The sequence below is a fragment of the Aulostomus chinensis genome, chromosome 12 (genome assembly GCF_037954235.1).
Source record: "Aulostomus chinensis isolate RoL2024-O1b breed Wild chromosome 12, RoL_Achi_v1.0, whole genome shotgun sequence".
Classification (NCBI taxonomy): domain Eukaryota; kingdom Metazoa; phylum Chordata; class Actinopteri; order Syngnathiformes; family Aulostomidae; genus Aulostomus; species Aulostomus chinensis.
This window is the reverse complement of record NC_141331.1, coordinates 3,343,671-3,360,868: the sequence shown is the minus strand read 5'-3', so window position 1 is coordinate 3,360,868 and position 17,198 is coordinate 3,343,671. Positions and strand designations below refer to the sequence as shown.

The window sequence follows — 17,198 nt, the reverse complement described above, 5'->3', positions numbered from 1 at the left end:
ATGCAACGTGTCTTTTTCCTTTTTCTTTAGCCTAATGCTAACCTCAAATCTAACTTTAGCAGGAAAGCTCAGTCATAATCCTGGTCCTATCTTCACCATGAACACCATAATTAGTCTTATCTTGGCCCTCTTCCTTCCTATCCTGGATGACATTTTGGTCCTTGATAGAGATTCATACAATCACAAATTCTGGTTGTGTTTCTGCCTCTACTTTTCTTTCCGTTTCTCTTCATCATCATGATCTCACTTTCCTGAAACAAATGTGCTTAAATGGGCAAGTTTAAGAATGCCAAGTGAGATTAAAGGAGAAATTTATAAATGGCTTGAGAAAAACACCACTGGGTGTGAGGAAATGCTTGGTTATATAATTTGTAATGAGACAGTATGGCTTAGAGCTCTGGATCTTAAAGAAACATCATGTATTTCTGCCCAGCAACTGCAACCTCAACTGGTTCAACAGGTAAGAGAGAGAGGTAATTGAGAGATGGCAGTCTTCCAACCACATAAATCTCTGAAATGACTCTTTTTTTTTTTAGCCAGGTCCAGTTAGGTTTAGGAATACAAAAACTTGTTAGGGTTGAAGAAAGATCAGGTTTTGGGTTTCGGTGAGTTTTGTTCGCCTCTCACCACCAGCATCACCGTCCAAAGGCGGCTGCAGCTGCATGGCGTCCACTCAGTAAGCCACACGTCCATCCAGGTATGGCGTCAAAACAGCTTTCTCACTACTCAGAAGCCTTAAACAGAAGAGTTTTAGGCCGCGACCACATAACCACCCATCAATCCTCCATCCATCGCTCCCTCCACCTCCATATGCAGGCCATCAGTAGACAGGTTTCATCTGGCGTCTCATTCAATACATTTTGGCATAAATATTTAACCCAAATTTGACTGCTATCCAACTGCTGTTGGAGGTAAATAACTGTCCACAAACAGAAAAAATAAATACTTAGGTTTAATCTTGTAGATGGAATAAAAAAAAAAAAGAAAAAGATTTCATTTTCTGTAATTGGCCTGATTCAGCTGGCTTCCTGGCAAGCATATGGACAAAAATTACTTTTAACGTGCACTATTGTGGATGAGCAACTGAACAGCTTGTCATTGTCTGCAAATGATCTCTGAGGACTAGGCAGCATTTTAGCTGTCAGCCTAATAACTACAGCAAGTGACATAATATATAATTAAGTTGCTGTCCAAACGTAACATTTGCTCGCAAAAACAGTCATTTGTCAGCTGCCGTCTCATTTGTTTGCCATGTGGGCTCGCCACCTGCAGGGAGAAGAGTCTGGATGAGCAGCGTGGAAAAATATGGATTTGTTGGAGTTCTCTGATTCAATTGTGCCTGAGAACGAATGATTCCTGTTCAGCTGGCACTCGTGGCACACTCCTCTCACACACTAGTAGTTACTAACATTAAAAAAAAACACTATTCAAGTGATTTACAGTCCAGTTGAAGTTGGGGTTTTACTTTCTTAAGCCCTCAGATTAATGCAGCCGTGATGTTACAGTGGGAATGAGGGTGGTTGGTCTGTCTTGGTTTGGAGCAGGTGAGCGACGTAACGTTAGCTGTCGACTGTTCCTACACAGATGTCCAATCAAACACTGAACGAGCGTGTGAAACACTAAAAGGCAGGGCTGACTGTTAACAGTTCTTCTGGTGCGGGTCCCCCGTTGCTCATGTGTCTTCTACGTTAGCAGTCCGTTAGCCAGTGATAGCAACTGAGCTAACGGTCAGCTGACTTTCGAGTGGAAAATCCACTTCATCCTGACTTGGGGGATTTATATTACTTCTTCCTGAGTCAAAATGTTCAGGACAGGGAGAGCAAATCATGGTCAAGTGAAAACTGATGAAAATGTGTCATGTTCGCACCGCTCTCTCCAAGGAATCTGGCAATGTTTTCACAGCCCAGCTCTGCCCACCATCGCCAGAGTGGTTAAAACAGACATAGTGGACACGGGACCACTTCACGAACAAGAGTCCATCACAATGTTCCACAAAAGTGCACTGAGAAACATGGAAACAGAGAAAGAGAGAGTCTTTGTTAGTCCCTGCCAGAACCTTCCGACATATTATCCACACTGAAGAGGGGATTGGAGAGTAAATATGGCGAGATTAGAGAGGCCTAACTGCTCGTGCAAGCTCAGAGGGAAATTAATTGAATTTCCAACAAGTATGCTGATGTGAGATATAGATAGGAAATTCAAAACCTGCTGATGCGCCGAGTGTGTGTGTGTGTGTGTGTGTGCGCGCGCGCGCTTGTGTGCACGTGCATGCGCGCAGACAAATACTGGAGTAGTAGAGAGAAAGATGGGGGGGCATTGGCCGAATACTGGTTATCAGCTTAATTTTGAAGTACCACAGTCTGCCAAATCATATAACATCAGATCCTTCAAATTTAGCAGAAACAAAGGCTTGAATTTATTTTAAAATCCCCGTTTCCAGCCTGGTATAAAGTGAGTGCTATGGGCCAGAGCTGGAGCGATGTCATAATGCATTAGTGAAATCAAACTTAAAATAGATGAGTGCTCTCTTCAGGGAGGAAGAGTAGCACAGTGCCTGTGTTATTTGAAGTCCAGTGTGACTTGCTGTAGGCAAGTTTGTCGTACTTCTGCATTTAAACATAAATCATCTTCTTGGACACTACAGAAGGGCTGGAGGAAGGAAGGAGGGCGAGCTGGTTTCCCATGTTGTTGGTGCAGAAATTCACTGTGAAATGCTTTGTGCATTGTGTTAATCTGGTAGTAATTCCAGGAGTGCATTATTGCTGGACTGATATTTTCTGTGTCGAGGCACATGACTAATTACGAAGACACAATCACTCTCATTAGGAAAACAGGATGTTAATGTACAGTGAAATCACATGTGAAGCCATTAAAGAACCACGACTATGACACTTGTTATTTCTACTGCTTCAGATGTTGTTGTTTTTTTTAATTATTTCACTGTTTCCTCTCTGCCAGCAAGTCCTCCAACCCCTACAGCTATAAAATGGTTTGTTCCAACCTTCTGACACGACGTTGGTAGCAGAGTCTTGTTAGATTTAGACAGAGAAACCACTTGGCTGCTGCTGCACACGATCGGCCTCTGTAGGGGAAACAAATAAGACCGCTTCCTTCAATCTCACTCAGCAGCCTTGAACTTGTTTCCTGTGCTGCAGTCACCCCCTCTGTCCAACTATCAGTCAATCATTCCAATTTCAGTTATAAAGCCTGATGTCACAAATCTGAATTTGCCTTGAGGGGTTTTACAATCTGTACACAAGCTCCTCAACCATATATACATATATATATATATATATACACATATATATACACACACACACACACACACACACGTATGTATATGTACGGACAGTGCTAATAATGGTGAGAATTCTCTGGCATTTTTGGGGGGAAACATGCTGATTTTTTTGACAGTTTTATGTCTCTGCATCTGAAGCCTGCTTTAAAAGACAGTTCAAACTCCCTAATTAACACATATCTTGTTTGCTTCTTTGAATTCTCTTCGTCACTGTGTGGATGCCAGGCATCCAACAGACCGTCCTCACATTGTATTAATTAGTGAGCGAGTGAGCTCGGGGAGGTGCTGGGTGGTATTTTTAATTCTGGACATGGCCAGGCTAACTGTTCCTCCTATCTTTAATCTTTCATGCTAAGCTAAGCTAATCATCTCCTGGTTCCATGCGGCACAGTAAACATACAGATATGAGGGTTGTTGTAGCTACTGTACCTAGGCCTCCTCAGAAATGGCACTCGGAGGGATCCGTCCATGGGAGGGAGCCGTCCATGGGAGGGATCCGTCCCTGGGAGGGAGCCGTCCATGGGAGGGAGCCGTCCATGGGAGGGAGCCGTCCATGGGAGGGATCCGTCCCTGGGAGCGATCCATTTGTCTGTTCAGGCCGTTGCAGGATGTTACAATGGTCGCCTCCCATAAATCACTTATTTTTGTATTCCCCCGTCTTGAACTGAACACATGCATTACTTCCTCTCACTTAGGAGGTGTAGTCATGCCACTTTTATTAAAGTTTTGCACTTTGGCAGAGCTCTGGCTGACTGCAGATATATGCCTGAATTGAAAGACAGTCACTGAGCCATTCAGGCGAAGAGAGAACAGAATGCACAGGCTAATCCTCTGAAAGCTGGGAAAGATGAAGTTTTTAAAGCCATAATTCCTCCTTTTTAATCCATTCAGAAAGGCTCTGACCCAGTTGGAGACCTTGTTGACGAGTTTGTTAGCGGCTCCCCGGTCAGTATCATTGGTAGGTGTAGCTCGCAGTCGCAGTGTTGTGGGATTTGAGGCGGTGAGTCACAGGTCACAGTATTTTTCTTAAGGTTTGGGTGTTCATTAAACCTTGAGTTGATTGTTCCATTCACACTTAAGGCAGGAAGTGTCTCAGACCAGGTGGGCTTCAAGGAACCTACCCTGCTTGACATCCATCCGAAGAGCTAATCTCACGTCCAGTGTTTTCTATGTGTGTAATTATGTGCCTGCAGAGCAGCACAGAAGAATCATATTATTATTCACCACACTTACAGGTAATTGCTGCCTGGCCGACTGCTTGTTTGCCCTGGTAGTTGACATCTGTGGGAAGGGACCGCATCACCAGAGGGCCGCGACTCTGAACTTAAACTTGTTCCGTCTGCTGGTTCAGCGAATCGATGACACGAACGCAGCTTCTTTCATCTTTCAGCTACGGCTCAGTCAGTTTCAGAGGCCCGTTATTGTGCTCTGAAAGAGTGAAAACAACACAGTGAATACAGAATCCAAAAGTAGCGAAATCTGAAATTAAAATTCTGTCATTATCTTCTCACCCTCATGCCAATGGAAGGTCAGGGGGAGTTTGTAATTCAGCAAAACAGGGCTGGAGTTTAACAGGAGAAGGTGCTGCAGAAATCTCCCCGACAACTGAAGTGAAAGTCACTGATTCTCAAATGTAAGAAAGAGAAATAATAAAACTATAAAATACATCCATACTGCTCCTTTGAAGTAATCCAAGTGTCCTGAAGCCTCAGCATGTCAAGTTGTTCCGAAAAGCCTCACTGGCGCCATCACTGTTGGCTGTAGCTCCCAAGCTAGCAGCTTTGAGTTAGGTTTTAAACTTATTTAGAAAGTTTGTACTCTCTGTTATGCTACAGGGGGCGCGGTTATGGATCACCTGACAAGAGAAAAGGAGCGTGGTGTAGGTGTTCAGCCAAGGTGGTTCTGGTTGGTTCTAACACTAGAAGCTGGGGTTGTTCTTCAGCTGTGTTCCTGCCGCGGTGCTGGTAGCTTGTGGTTCGCTGTTTACAGACACGTATGAATACACTCAGCCCCTTCCTCCTCATCAGGAGGTTGATGTGTGTTGGTGGCTTTGATCACAGTCCGTCATGTGCGTCACTGAACCAACCATCCTTGGCTCACTTTTTGGAGAAGGTTGCTTCCTCTCCCTCATCAGCCTCGTGTCTGACAAATGACTTCATGAGCGATACGGTCTCCTGCAGGAACAAAAAAGAACAGAAATTGAATCCTGGCCTCCGGCGGCAGCCTCATCTGTCATCTTTTCAATATTGATGTCCATTATGTTTATGGATTACTTGGGTGTGCGCTGCTCTCCGGCCCGGCCAGCCCTGTCAGATCGGCCACTTGGGGCAGTGGCCTGGTGATAATGTCACTTTGATTGATGGGTTTCATTGTTTAATTGTCAGCACAGTCTTCTTTTAATGGCGCTCCCACGCAACCGAGGAGATTACATCGGAGATGAGTTCAGGCTGCACGTACCTGCTGCAGTGTGATGCAGATGCAATGTGACTGTACCATTGATTCTGGATCATCATCCTGGGCCATTATCAACTACTTGGCTCATGTTTATTGCTTCCTGTATCATCTTTCACGGATCACATGTTGGTTTACGGGAAGAAAACAGCCCCGGGTAACGTTTATCCCACCTGCCAATCGACAGAGCTGTGACGACGCGGCCTGTTTGGAGGAGGTGCACGTATATAAACTATACTCGGTCCTAGAATGTAACTTGTGGTTGACAAATATCTTTTCAGAAAACTCAGCCATGTCTATATTTTATAAAAGTGTATGTATCTAAATATTGACGCCACGTGATTGGCGTATTCAGAGAAAAGGGCTCAGAGGTGTCTTGTGTTAAAAAACCTACAACAACCAGAATGCACTATGTTTCTAGGTCGTGGAGGCTGCCCCCAGGCTGCTGCTCTGTTCCACGGTCACAACTGAGGAGGCTGCGTGTTTGAAGGTGCTTGTTTTGGGGGTCTGAATATTGTGGATAATGCGCAGTTGCAAAATTTATGCATTTGAAAATGAAAGCGTCTTTAGGGTCATTTATGTAACGTTTCACACAAGTTGAAACCCAAAGTAAAGCCACAGTCGTTTGATCAAAGGCCAAAGAAGGACTGAAAAAATAGGAATCGGTCAGTATAAAGTGCAAGAAATGATTTGATCAGGCATCATTAGTGAACAGGCAGCAGCAGCGGCAGCTCAGCGCACGAGAGACGTGTTAATAGCTGCTAACTACAAGCTAACAACACAAGTGATTAACTTATGGTCAGAATTTTCCAGAATAAGGCTCTCAGGCCTATAGCTAATAACAGTAAAGCAGTTGTTGCTTTTATTTCAAAGGCAAGGTCACTGCACTGGAAGGGATTGTTGGAGTAAACCGCTCTGGGGTCACACTTGACAAGTGTGTTCAAATAATTAACCTTTTTAGCCCCTTTCGTTTCCTCTCATAGCGGCGAGTCGGGGAGAAATGCAATTCCCAAGTGACTGCAGGTGAGAAACAACTACGACTGCGTGGAGCTCTGGGAGAGCTGGAGAGGAAAGAACGTTGGGATGATTTTCAGCCTAATATGGTTCAGCCTTGTAATTAGCAAGGTTGTAGCCCCACCTTCACTTCTGTTGACTTCATTTGCATCAGCGAGGGTGGACGGTGGCGTGTGATGTGTTTTTGAGTCAGACTAATATTTGGTCTCAGCCGGCTGAAGGGTGATTCAGTACCAGTGAAAGCCCGCGGAGCGTCCGCTGCCTCGGTCCCAGGCGCTGCACACAGCTCCGGGGATATATCACGTCTCGTTCACCCCTCTCCTCCCTGTGTTTGCAACCAAGGTCGTTGTGGTCTTGCTTGGTTTTCCAGGCCTGTGTGGGCTTCATTCATCATCTGTATGAGAGCTGCATGCTAGAGTGCCCTAAATCTCCTGTCTATGTTTGGGTGTGAATCTTTTCGTGTGTGTGTGTGGTGTGTGTGTGTGTGCGCGCATGTGTGTGCACACGTGTGTGGGTGTGTGTGTTCACTCAAAGAAATGGTCTGTCACGCTCCTGTTCAAACGAATGATCTCGCTTCCTCTCTGCCGCTCTGCTCTCTCCTGAACTCCCTTTTATGTTTCACTTTCACAAACGCGCCGTGGCTGTGTTATTGTACCTATGACAGAAAGATATGCTAATAGAGATGCTGTAATATCTGGTGCCAGATTAGATTGTTTAAGGAGGAAAGAAGGGCAGACGAAACATAAGGATGGATACAAAGTCAAAACACTGTTCCATCATATTTATTATGCATGGGATGACAGCAGATGCTTTTGTCTAAAGTGACTCACAATTGTAGGTTACGGCTACAACAGCGCATCATCGTAATCAGAGGCGTGGCCCGGCAGATCGCCTCCATCAAGTCAGGATGTAATTTAGACACCTTTAACCACCTTGAGTCTGTCCTTCGGTCTCTCTTGGTTCGGTGCGTCTGGGGTCAAGCTTCCGTCCGGCTGCGTTTAGTGTAGGTTGGACTAAGATCTTGACTCGTCTTGTTTCATAGGACCAGATGATCTGGTGGCATTTTGCAATAAATCCGCAGATTGAAACACATCACTCTTTCGTTTACAAGCCTGCAGTGCCCTTGACCCAGTGTGTGTACGCCAAGTTGTTGTGATTTTTTAAAGGTGATGACCCGTGTCTCATGTCTGTTCACCATTACCACAAACACACCAGAGCCCGGGGAAAATGGACAGGCCTCACAGACCACAGACCTCCAGCCAGGCCACCTTTTGGCCCCTGGCACTTTCACACCAGAATCAGGAGAAAGTCTGACTCGTGTGGAGTCAACAGTGATTTCCTGTTGCCGCCTGGTGGCACTGTGACTCACCAACCTTCAGATTTTAGGGGTTCTTGGTTGGCTCATCGTACACCTCTGTAATAAGTGTTATGAAAATCAGCCTCCTACTTTTGATGTAAGCCTGCTGTCAGATAACCTAACCTAACCCACGAGGAGGACAACATGACCTCCTCGGTGGAGGTCACAGCCGTAGCGGCGTGGAGGGCAGAGACAGGAGGAGATGGGCTTCTGGCGTGATTTGATTGAAAACACGTTATTTCTAGTCTTGACTCGCATGAGAAAGCAGAAAGTATCTCTGGCACTCCTCTCTTCACATAAAGTCCAAACATTTTATCCTGGGAACTTAAGGATGAGAGAAACTTAAGAATGTTTTAGTGGTTTAAAGTCAAGGTCAAGGTCAAGGTCATTGTGGCAGACACATGTAGGGGAGGCCTACAAACAAAACGCAGTATTGCTTGTCAACTAGAGAGGTGTGGCTTTAAGAAGGGGCGTGCCTCATGGGGTCAAAGGCAGAAGTGATGGCGCTGAACGGCCTCTGCAGTATTTGTGTGCGCACCTGCGCTGCGGCGTCATGGCAGAGCTGCAGCCAGCGGCGAGGGGATTAGAGATGCTCTTCAAACACCGCACGTTGTCCCCCAGCACCTTTGTGCCTGATCACCATTCCCAGCTCATATTTGATTGTTTATCCTGCCAGTCACCCCTCATCTCATGTCGTGTCACACTAAGCCCCTTTTGTCTTCTTAAAATCCTGATGATACGTTTTTCTCGCGTTTGCTTGTTTTTAATGCATAGAGATAGAAGGGATTTAGTGGAGCTAAAAGGTGGGGCTGGGACCGGAGTCACAGAGGAGGCCCGCCGAGCGGTCTTGTCCAGGCGTGGATCGATACTAGACGTTGTAGAGCTAGTGGGGGGTGATTGTTGGGGCACTACAAGGGCTAATCATTTCAGTCATTACCCAGCATGTCTCCTGATTTCAGGGATTAGCAGACATAGCAACAGGGGAGACGAGACTCTATCAGGGATTTGAGGAGCGAGCAGCATTGCCTGTCCCCAGCCGCCGTTGGTAATTGTGTCTGGAGTATGGGGATCTGAGGTAGAGTGTGTGTGCGAGTGTGTGCATACAGGATGGGTCAGCCAGTGTAAGGAAAAGAAGGAGTAAACACTGCGGAGAGAAGGCAATTTGCATCCCCCATGCTCGCACAGACAGGAACATACAGAACTGTGTCAGGTTCTCCCTACTAGCTTACATGCCCGCCTGCCCACAAACCATTTTGTGGAGCTGATCATTTGACAGAAGCCAGAGAGGCCGGATGACGAGCTCCAGCGCCTGCCAGAGCTCTGCGAAAAAATTTCACACACCACAACATACACGACAGGTGGAAATCAGGGAAATTACATTTAGGTCTGCGGCCAAAGAATCTCAACTGGCTAATTCAATCAGCTGCAGTCCCAGCCTGCACAGCGCTGTGATGTGAGTCAAACAATCCCATAATTGAACTGTCAGGCACAGCTGAACACCTGAGAACAACAGTAGGGACATGACTTGAGAGCGCATGGATTTGAAGACGTGGGTTTTCAAGAAGTTCTGGAGTCATTGAGGGTAACTTGTGCGTTATGATCAGTTTATCGGGAGCAACGCTTCACCGAGTCTCTGTGGCTGTGAGGTCAGTAACAACCCTGATTGCGCCGTATTTGCAGACCTGCTTGGAACTGAAGACAGAGTCTTGTAGGGTTTAAGTAAAGAGCGCAATCAAGCATCCATAAGAAGCTTCAGATTTCACAAGTGTGTTTGGCTTTGGTGTGTTTTATCTGTATCTTAGGCTTGTTGGACAGAATCCGAGGCATTTGAGTGAAAACTTTTGACCTGAGGCTGAAGGAACTGGACGTCCAATGCTAACTTGTTTCTGGGTTTTTGGACTCATTCATGCTGCGCTGTTGCCTCAGAAAAAAGCTCTTAAATATGCGAATAAGCTGGTAAATAATTGCCATGTTTTAGATAAATAACTGCTTCTTTTTATTACCTTTTGGCAACTGGCCGAGTTATTGACACGTTAGCTCCGCCTCCTGAAGCAAAACTGCCTGTTTTGAAAATGTCAGCAGGAGGAAGTAGAGGTGCGAGTGTTAAATGTAGGGGGTGAAAGTAAAAAGTTGGCAGGTCACTGATGGCAGGACTCGTGGCCTTAAGCTTCCTTGCTAGCACATCCACCTTCCATGCCGACGGTGCAGCTTTGTGGTCCATTTTGGACGGTGCTCACACAACGCAGACAATCTCACACACGCACACACACACACACACACACACACACACACACACAGCTGCAGGTAGGAAAGTGTGTGCCAGGAGGCGATGATATCAGTGGTGAACTACTATTTTCTTCTGCTTAACTCTGATAATGTTCGCGATAGGACTTGAGACAGTCGGTAGTGGCTCCATCATTGCAGTCCTTTCTCACACACACACACACACACACAACGGGGTGTGTGTGTGTGTGTGTGTGTGTGTGTGTGTGTGTGTGTGTGTTCTCACAGGGTAACCTCATGCTTCCATGATTTTCACTACAAAAAGCCAATATGTTGACATCCCTCCACCTTCACCTTATTAAGATTATTTGGCATTCCAGCAGCACCAGTGGGCTCGGCGCCAGCAAAGCTCCGCAACTCGTCTCGCCGGTCCTGTGACCTGAAGATAAAGCAAAGCAAAGATGTGAACAAAGAACTTACATCTTGCCACCTGACACCTGCAGCCTCAGACGCACTCAAAAGGCAAAACAATTAAAGCAAAGCAGGATTTCTGAAAGGAGCTTAGCATCCTCAGTAAAGGAACTTTTCCCTCTTGTCGGCTGTGTTTAGAGGCAAATAAAGCAGCCGGGATAATCTGACACAACAAACAAGTCCAAACTGAGAGTTGTGGGAGAGGCATGCAAACTAGATTCAACACACAAAGTAAAGTTAACTGACTTTGACCTTAAAATACAAGTCCGACCCAGCTTAAGCTGGCGGCAGAAAATCCGGTCACACCTCTCCGCAGGAGTTTTTTTTTTTTTTTTTTTTTCACGTTCATGCAGGATGTCGCAGGGGATCACGGAGAGGAAAATGGAAGAGGTGACACAAGGGAGCTGTAGTGGTGGAGTGGGTGTCTGTGCATTGTGTGTGTATATTCAATATATGACATGGGGGAAATGATGCCAAGTTCCACCTCTTCATCTTCCTCTCTCTAGTTGTCCTCGTGGGCCCCTGTGAGTTTAAAAATAGCACTTGTCTGATGAGAAGGCCGCGAGGAAACAGAAGAAGAAGAGCGTGCAGAGACTGGAGGAGCCCTCTGTGGCAGGAGAATGCAATTTGAGATTGTCCAGATTGCTTCGCATGCGCCCCCCCCCCCCCCCCCCCCCCGACCGCTCATGAGGCGTGATATGCACTGGCAGGGTCCCTAAGCTGCCGTAAGCCTGACGCCACACCGCCGCCAAGGAGTCGTCGCACTCGCAGCGCGAGAAAATCAGCGGGATGAAATAAAAGAAGGAGTCCAAAAAGATCAGCAGGGATTTGGAGAGTGATAGATGAGAGTCAGGCAAGGAGGAAGCGGGGGGGCTCAGAGTGAAAGGATGAAGGAGATGTCTTTGGTGGGATTATGGCGGGATGTAAATGCTCTGGAGTGGTCCAAGGCTGATTTCTCACGGTTATGTTGCTTTGTGAGAGGTGCATTGTTATGGGGTTTGGCTGCAGGTTTGCGCCGCCTCCGAATAAACCTCGCATATTTTACACAAACATATGTTTTCTCGTCTGTTTTGTTGACGTCACAGGAGGAGAGGGCTCGGCCGAGGCGGGGCAGAAGGAAACGTCCACGTGTGACATTTGCCAGTTTGGGGCGGAGTGTGATGTGGACGCCGAGGATGTTTGGTAAGTTTGCACAACCTGGTTTTGACTGCTAATTTTGTCCAGAGCAGAGCGGGAATGAGCCCGAAAACCGACAGACAACGGAGAGGTGAAACCTGCGAAGCTCATTCATGTTTGGGAGCTGATTTTCAGCAATGATCCAAAATCTGAGGCACAGATCTCATTCGCGTTTGATAAGGCGACCCATGAAGATACCAACTTCTAGACTGAAACATCAAACCAGGAAAGCTGAGGAGTTCATTTTAAAGTTCTCCAAAAAAATCTATTCGAGCATTTTTAGAGTCAGAAGCAGAGTCATAGTGGACAAAATATTAGTACAGCTCAACAACACCGGGAATCAGAGCCTTTCACAAAACACGTGATGCTCAAACAAATTCTGGAGGATGCATGGCAGGGCTCTTGTATTGGGAGGGTCTGGCTCAGGTGCGGTGTGGCGGTGATGGAGGGTCACTGGTTCGATCCCCTCCGGTACCTCCTCCTGAACCTGTCATTGCTCCTGAGGCCTTTGCCATCAGCGTGTGGATGTGATCTGGCACCTGTGGATGTTTCAAAGCTGTTTGAGTGTTTGGTGGCCAAAATTAGTTCAATAGAAACGCAGTCCATTTAACCCTGCCATGTAGTTTGATATGTAGATGCGACGTGTTGGTGATTCAGGCTCATCAAAGGTTTGCTTGTTGGATCGTAATCCCCGGGATGCCACTACGTCCCAGGATTCATCTCCCCGCCGCGTAGCGATTTCATCAAGTTGATGGTCGTAACTCACAATCACAACCAGTTTCCATCCGAGGAGCTCATTGAGATCACGCTGCATCAATTGAGTGCTCGAATTTCCTCTCAGGACGCGGTGGAGCCATTGGTTCGTCGTCTGCGCTGCGCGCCGTGAGAGCTCGTCTGCAGCACACCCGGAGCGCTCGGTACGAGCGTTGAAAACTAAAACGCGTGGGTGCAGCGTACTCTGATGGCACCTGGGCGCATCCAGTAGGAGGGAATCTAGGCGCTTGGTGAAACTCTCCCTACGTGGCTGTCAAAGTGTTTTCCTGTTCAGCCTAAACTAGACCAGGAAGTGGTCATTGTGAAGCTGGGCGAGCCTAAACCGGTCCTGATCCTGTCCTGCCCTGAGGATTTGATGAACCGTCTCTTCTCTTCTCTGCTGCTGCTCGACTCCTCTGAAGAAGAACTTAATGCCGGGGCTTTCCTCTGATTAATGAACAGATACACCGTGCATCCAAGATACATCCTGCCTGTGGAAAGAAGCTGGAAAAGCTACTTCCTGGCTTCAGTTTCAGTTGCTTAGCAACTGATGTGTGTGTGTGTGTGTGTGCGCGCGCGCATGTGTGTGCATGCAGAGGAGCAGAAGAGAGACAGGTGACTTTTAAGACTTGAGTTTAAAACAACTCATTATGTTACCCACTAAGTGCAGCTTAAGCTTCCTAAAACCAAAGATGGCCGCACGTCGACCCCCAAACATCTGGTGAAAACCTCAGTTTTGTTGAGCCCACTGAGCCTGGCGAGGGTGGTGAGCTCTGCTGCCAATGACGTTTGAGCTGCACTTGACATGCACAGGATGAGACGCCGGGCAGAGAGAGAATTTGACAGGGGAAATCGTCGCCGTCTGATCGGCTCTTCTGATTGGCCTTTATAGAGACCACCCGTCCAACGATTCAGCGCTCTCTCACGTTTATCTATTTTTGAATCTGAAATGGCCCCGCAGCACAGTACTGGAGAACTTTAAGCCCTGTAGAAATCTTCTTTATACACCACTGAGCATCCGCTGAGGTTTAGTGCATGGTTGACCATTTAATTTAACCTCAATTACTATTGTGGGCCATAGAGAGAGAGGAGATTTTCGCTTATTCTGGAAATCCAATTACCGTCCTTACAGGACTTGGCAATGTCAGGCCAAAAATGACTTTGACTCTCACAAAGAAAACTAGTTCAGAGAGGACATTCTTCAGAAATTTGAATTCTTCTTACAGATGCGATGGTTGCCAGTTAGCAGCACCTTCACGTGCATTAGCAAGCTAGCAACACTAAAAACATCCTCCGGGAATGCTGCATGATATACGTAGAAAGAAATGTGGTCCGGTTGGATGGGGGGGGGGGGTCGACACTTTTCAGCATTGCACTCTGCAGCTTGAGTGAATCTTAAATGAAGCACCATTAATGTGGGTGGCAATTCGGTGTGAAACAAGGACCCACAAAAGGAAGGAAGTGCTTGGAAAATATCCCAGCAGTACGGCTAGAAATTAGAATTGCCCTGAGAGTATGACTCTATCAAACTGCTTGATGTAATGGAAAGATAATGTACCCTGGTGAGCAATAACCCTAATGCCAAGGAGCGGCTGCATAATGCATCCTGAGCCTCGTTCCAAATACTAAACAGCTGGAGTCCACTCCTCCTAATGCCACCCACTTCCACAAATGCACCCTAATATGCTCTGCAGAATTGGATACATGAATTATTCTTGCATCCCAAAAAGGAGAATTCACGAGGTCTCCACACTGAGAACACAACAAAACATCGAACAGAATCGAAAAGAACCGAATCTCAGAACAGTTTACCTGGAACATTTGGACACTCGCCTTCAAATACTCACGAACAGATGTCCTGAGCTCACAAAGAGGTTTTTTGCCTCCTGCATGAGAGACGGCCACGTCTGTTTAGCTTGAAGCTAACAGCAGCTGACAGCTAACAGCAGCAAAGCTGTCCAAAAAGTTGTTGTTTTTTTGGATACAAGCTCTTAAGTACATCGTCCGGTTTGACCGACATTCGTCTTTAACCAGACGTCTCCTCAGTAATCCACCAACACTTGGATTAGAGCAAAGAAAACCAGACTCGGACCCCTCAAACTGGAAGGGAGCCTCAAAGAGGGGACGCGGGAGGGAAACGTGTCTTTGTGAACTCCTGCTTCTGAGTACTTGAACGACAAAACACACCTAACGAGTGAAGTGTCACTCAAGGATGACGATGCAAAGAAAAGACCTAACAAACAAATTATTACAGGTGTTTATTGTCGAAGCCGTAGTCAAACTTGCTGTAACCTCCAGCATGAACACAATTCATGTTGCTTTCATGCTCTATGCACTCAATTAACGCCCTCTTCCTTCCATTCAAGCTCAGACAAAACCAAAGCCATGGCTCTTTATCCTCCTCTTTACCTCAAACATACTGTGAAGCCTCTGATCCTGCAGCAGCAGCAGTGTGAAAGCTCCCGTGTCGAACCAGCGGCTAGGAACTGGACGTTTGCTGCTTCTCAGTCAGATGCATGGCCGCTGCCCGTGGAAATCTGGAGGATCTCGTGCCTGCGCTGTGGCTTTTGTGGTGTTGAGGGGGCTGCATTGTACTGCACACCGGAATCTGCCCTGGGGATCAATAAAGTAGATATCTATCTGTCAGGAATCACAGTTGTAGTTTTTTGTTGACCGCTGGCAGCTTTTACTGCAGTAGTTCTTTCACTTCCTGTGTTCTTCTACTGTGCATTCTTAAAGTCTCGGTTCTCTCTTGGAAAGAAACAACCAACAAATGTCCGCTGCATGTAGGAGGACCAAAGCAGCTGGTGTGGTGTTGTGTTCCGGTAGAACTGAAGCGTGACAGGAAACGCAGGGTTGTTGTTTTTTGGAGTTTTCTTTACGCCGTTGTGTTGGATACAAAATGCGTGCTAGAGTTTAGCGCCATGTTGTCTGTTTATTTTCTTGCTTATTTTGTGTTTGCAGTGTTTCGTTTTTGTGGCGTGTCCCGTGTGTTTGTGGCGTGTCCCGTGTGTTTGTGGCGTGTCCCGTGTGTTTGCGGCATGTCCCGTGTGTTTGCGGCATGTCCCGTGTGTTTGCGGCGTGTCCCGTGTGTTTGCGGCGTGTCCCGTGTGTTTGCGGCGTGTCCCGTGTGTTTGCGGCGTGTCCCGTGTGTTTGCGGTGTGCAGATGTGTTTTGGGGCCACCGTATATTCACACCTAAAATTAGAAAATCCTGGGGAGGTGAGAGGAGGGGATGGGGGAGCAGCAGGAGTCCATTAGCTAATTAAGAATTTGTCGGTGAACTGTAAACAGACAGGAATATCGGAATATTCCTTTTTATTGAGGGGAATGGAATCTTTCTTCGCCCCGGCGGTGCTTAGATAGGAATCTGTCTGGCAAATAACCAGGCAGATCAATGGAACCCTACAGCAGGTAATTTTCATCAAACAGCCGCTGACGTCGACCGTGGCCTCCTGATTAAAATGACAAGTTCTTCCAATCAGACAGCGGACGATTTTAATCAAACAATGCGTCAGTTCATCAAACCAGGAGACAGAAACACGTGTAATCAAAACCCAGGTGGAGGTGGAGTTTATAACAAAGCGTTAATCCGATTTCCATTCAAACAAATCTTTTTCTTCTTCTTCATAAAGTATAATTTCATGGCCTCAAAGTAACAAAGGAGGAAAGTTCATTGATGTTGAACTTCTTTATGTCCTCTGATGGCAAATAGAGGGTTGGTCCAACGTCATGTCCTTGTTTGTTCACTGCTCAGGCAAAATAAAATGATAAGGAATCATGTTTACCTCTTAATATTGATGCTATGTACTCATTAGTTTATGAGCTAATTAGCCTGCTGAATACATGCTGAACCAGAACCAGCATTCACTGCGTGAGTGAACGACACTGGTGTGTTACCAGACATTTATCCTTTCAGAAACAGATCGATCATTTATTTTTATTGCCAAAGCTTTAATCTTTTATGAAACATTGAATTAATGGTCAGTTGTGATGTGGTAAACTGTCTGCAGCGCCAACATCATCCGTGATCGTTGCTCGAACATCTCAGCTGATGATTCCGTGACTTCCTTGTTGTCTGTCATTCATTTTTGTCCGAACGTGTCCGGATTTTCTTCCTGTGTGCTGCCGTCGTAACATCGGAGCTTCTGACAGAGACGCTCAACTTGAACAGCTGGAATTCGCGTTTCCTCCTTTGTTCATAACATAAGCGTTGAATGTGCTTGTCATTTTTATGGAAGCGGGTCTTGTGAAAGGCTGACGTGCGGTGCTTCTGGTTCCGGGGTCCTAGTTCCTACTCTGTTAGCACAGCGACTCCAGATCTGCGTGCGTGTGTGTGTGTGTGTGTGTGTGTGTGTGTGTGTGTGTGTGTGTGTGTGTGTGTGTGTGTGTGTCTTAATAGAGACAAAATGAAGTTGCACCAGTTGTCATGACAAATCCATGGGATTCATTATAC

The 17,198-nt window shown here is 46.5% G+C and overlaps 1 protein-coding gene across 2 annotated transcripts in view; it reads left to right on the top strand.

Annotated features, from left to right (window-relative positions):
• Positions 1 to 17,198, top strand: part of tmeff2a (transmembrane protein with EGF-like and two follistatin-like domains 2a) — a 109,256-nt gene that overhangs the window by 72,889 nt on the left and 19,169 nt on the right. For both annotated transcript variants that reach the window (XM_086219681.1, XM_086219682.1), the window contains exon 5: positions 11,900 to 11,996. In XM_086219681.1, the coding sequence (XP_086075807.1) occupies positions 11,900 to 11,996 (97 nt within the window). The remainder of the gene's footprint in view (positions 1 to 11,899; positions 11,997 to 17,198) is intronic.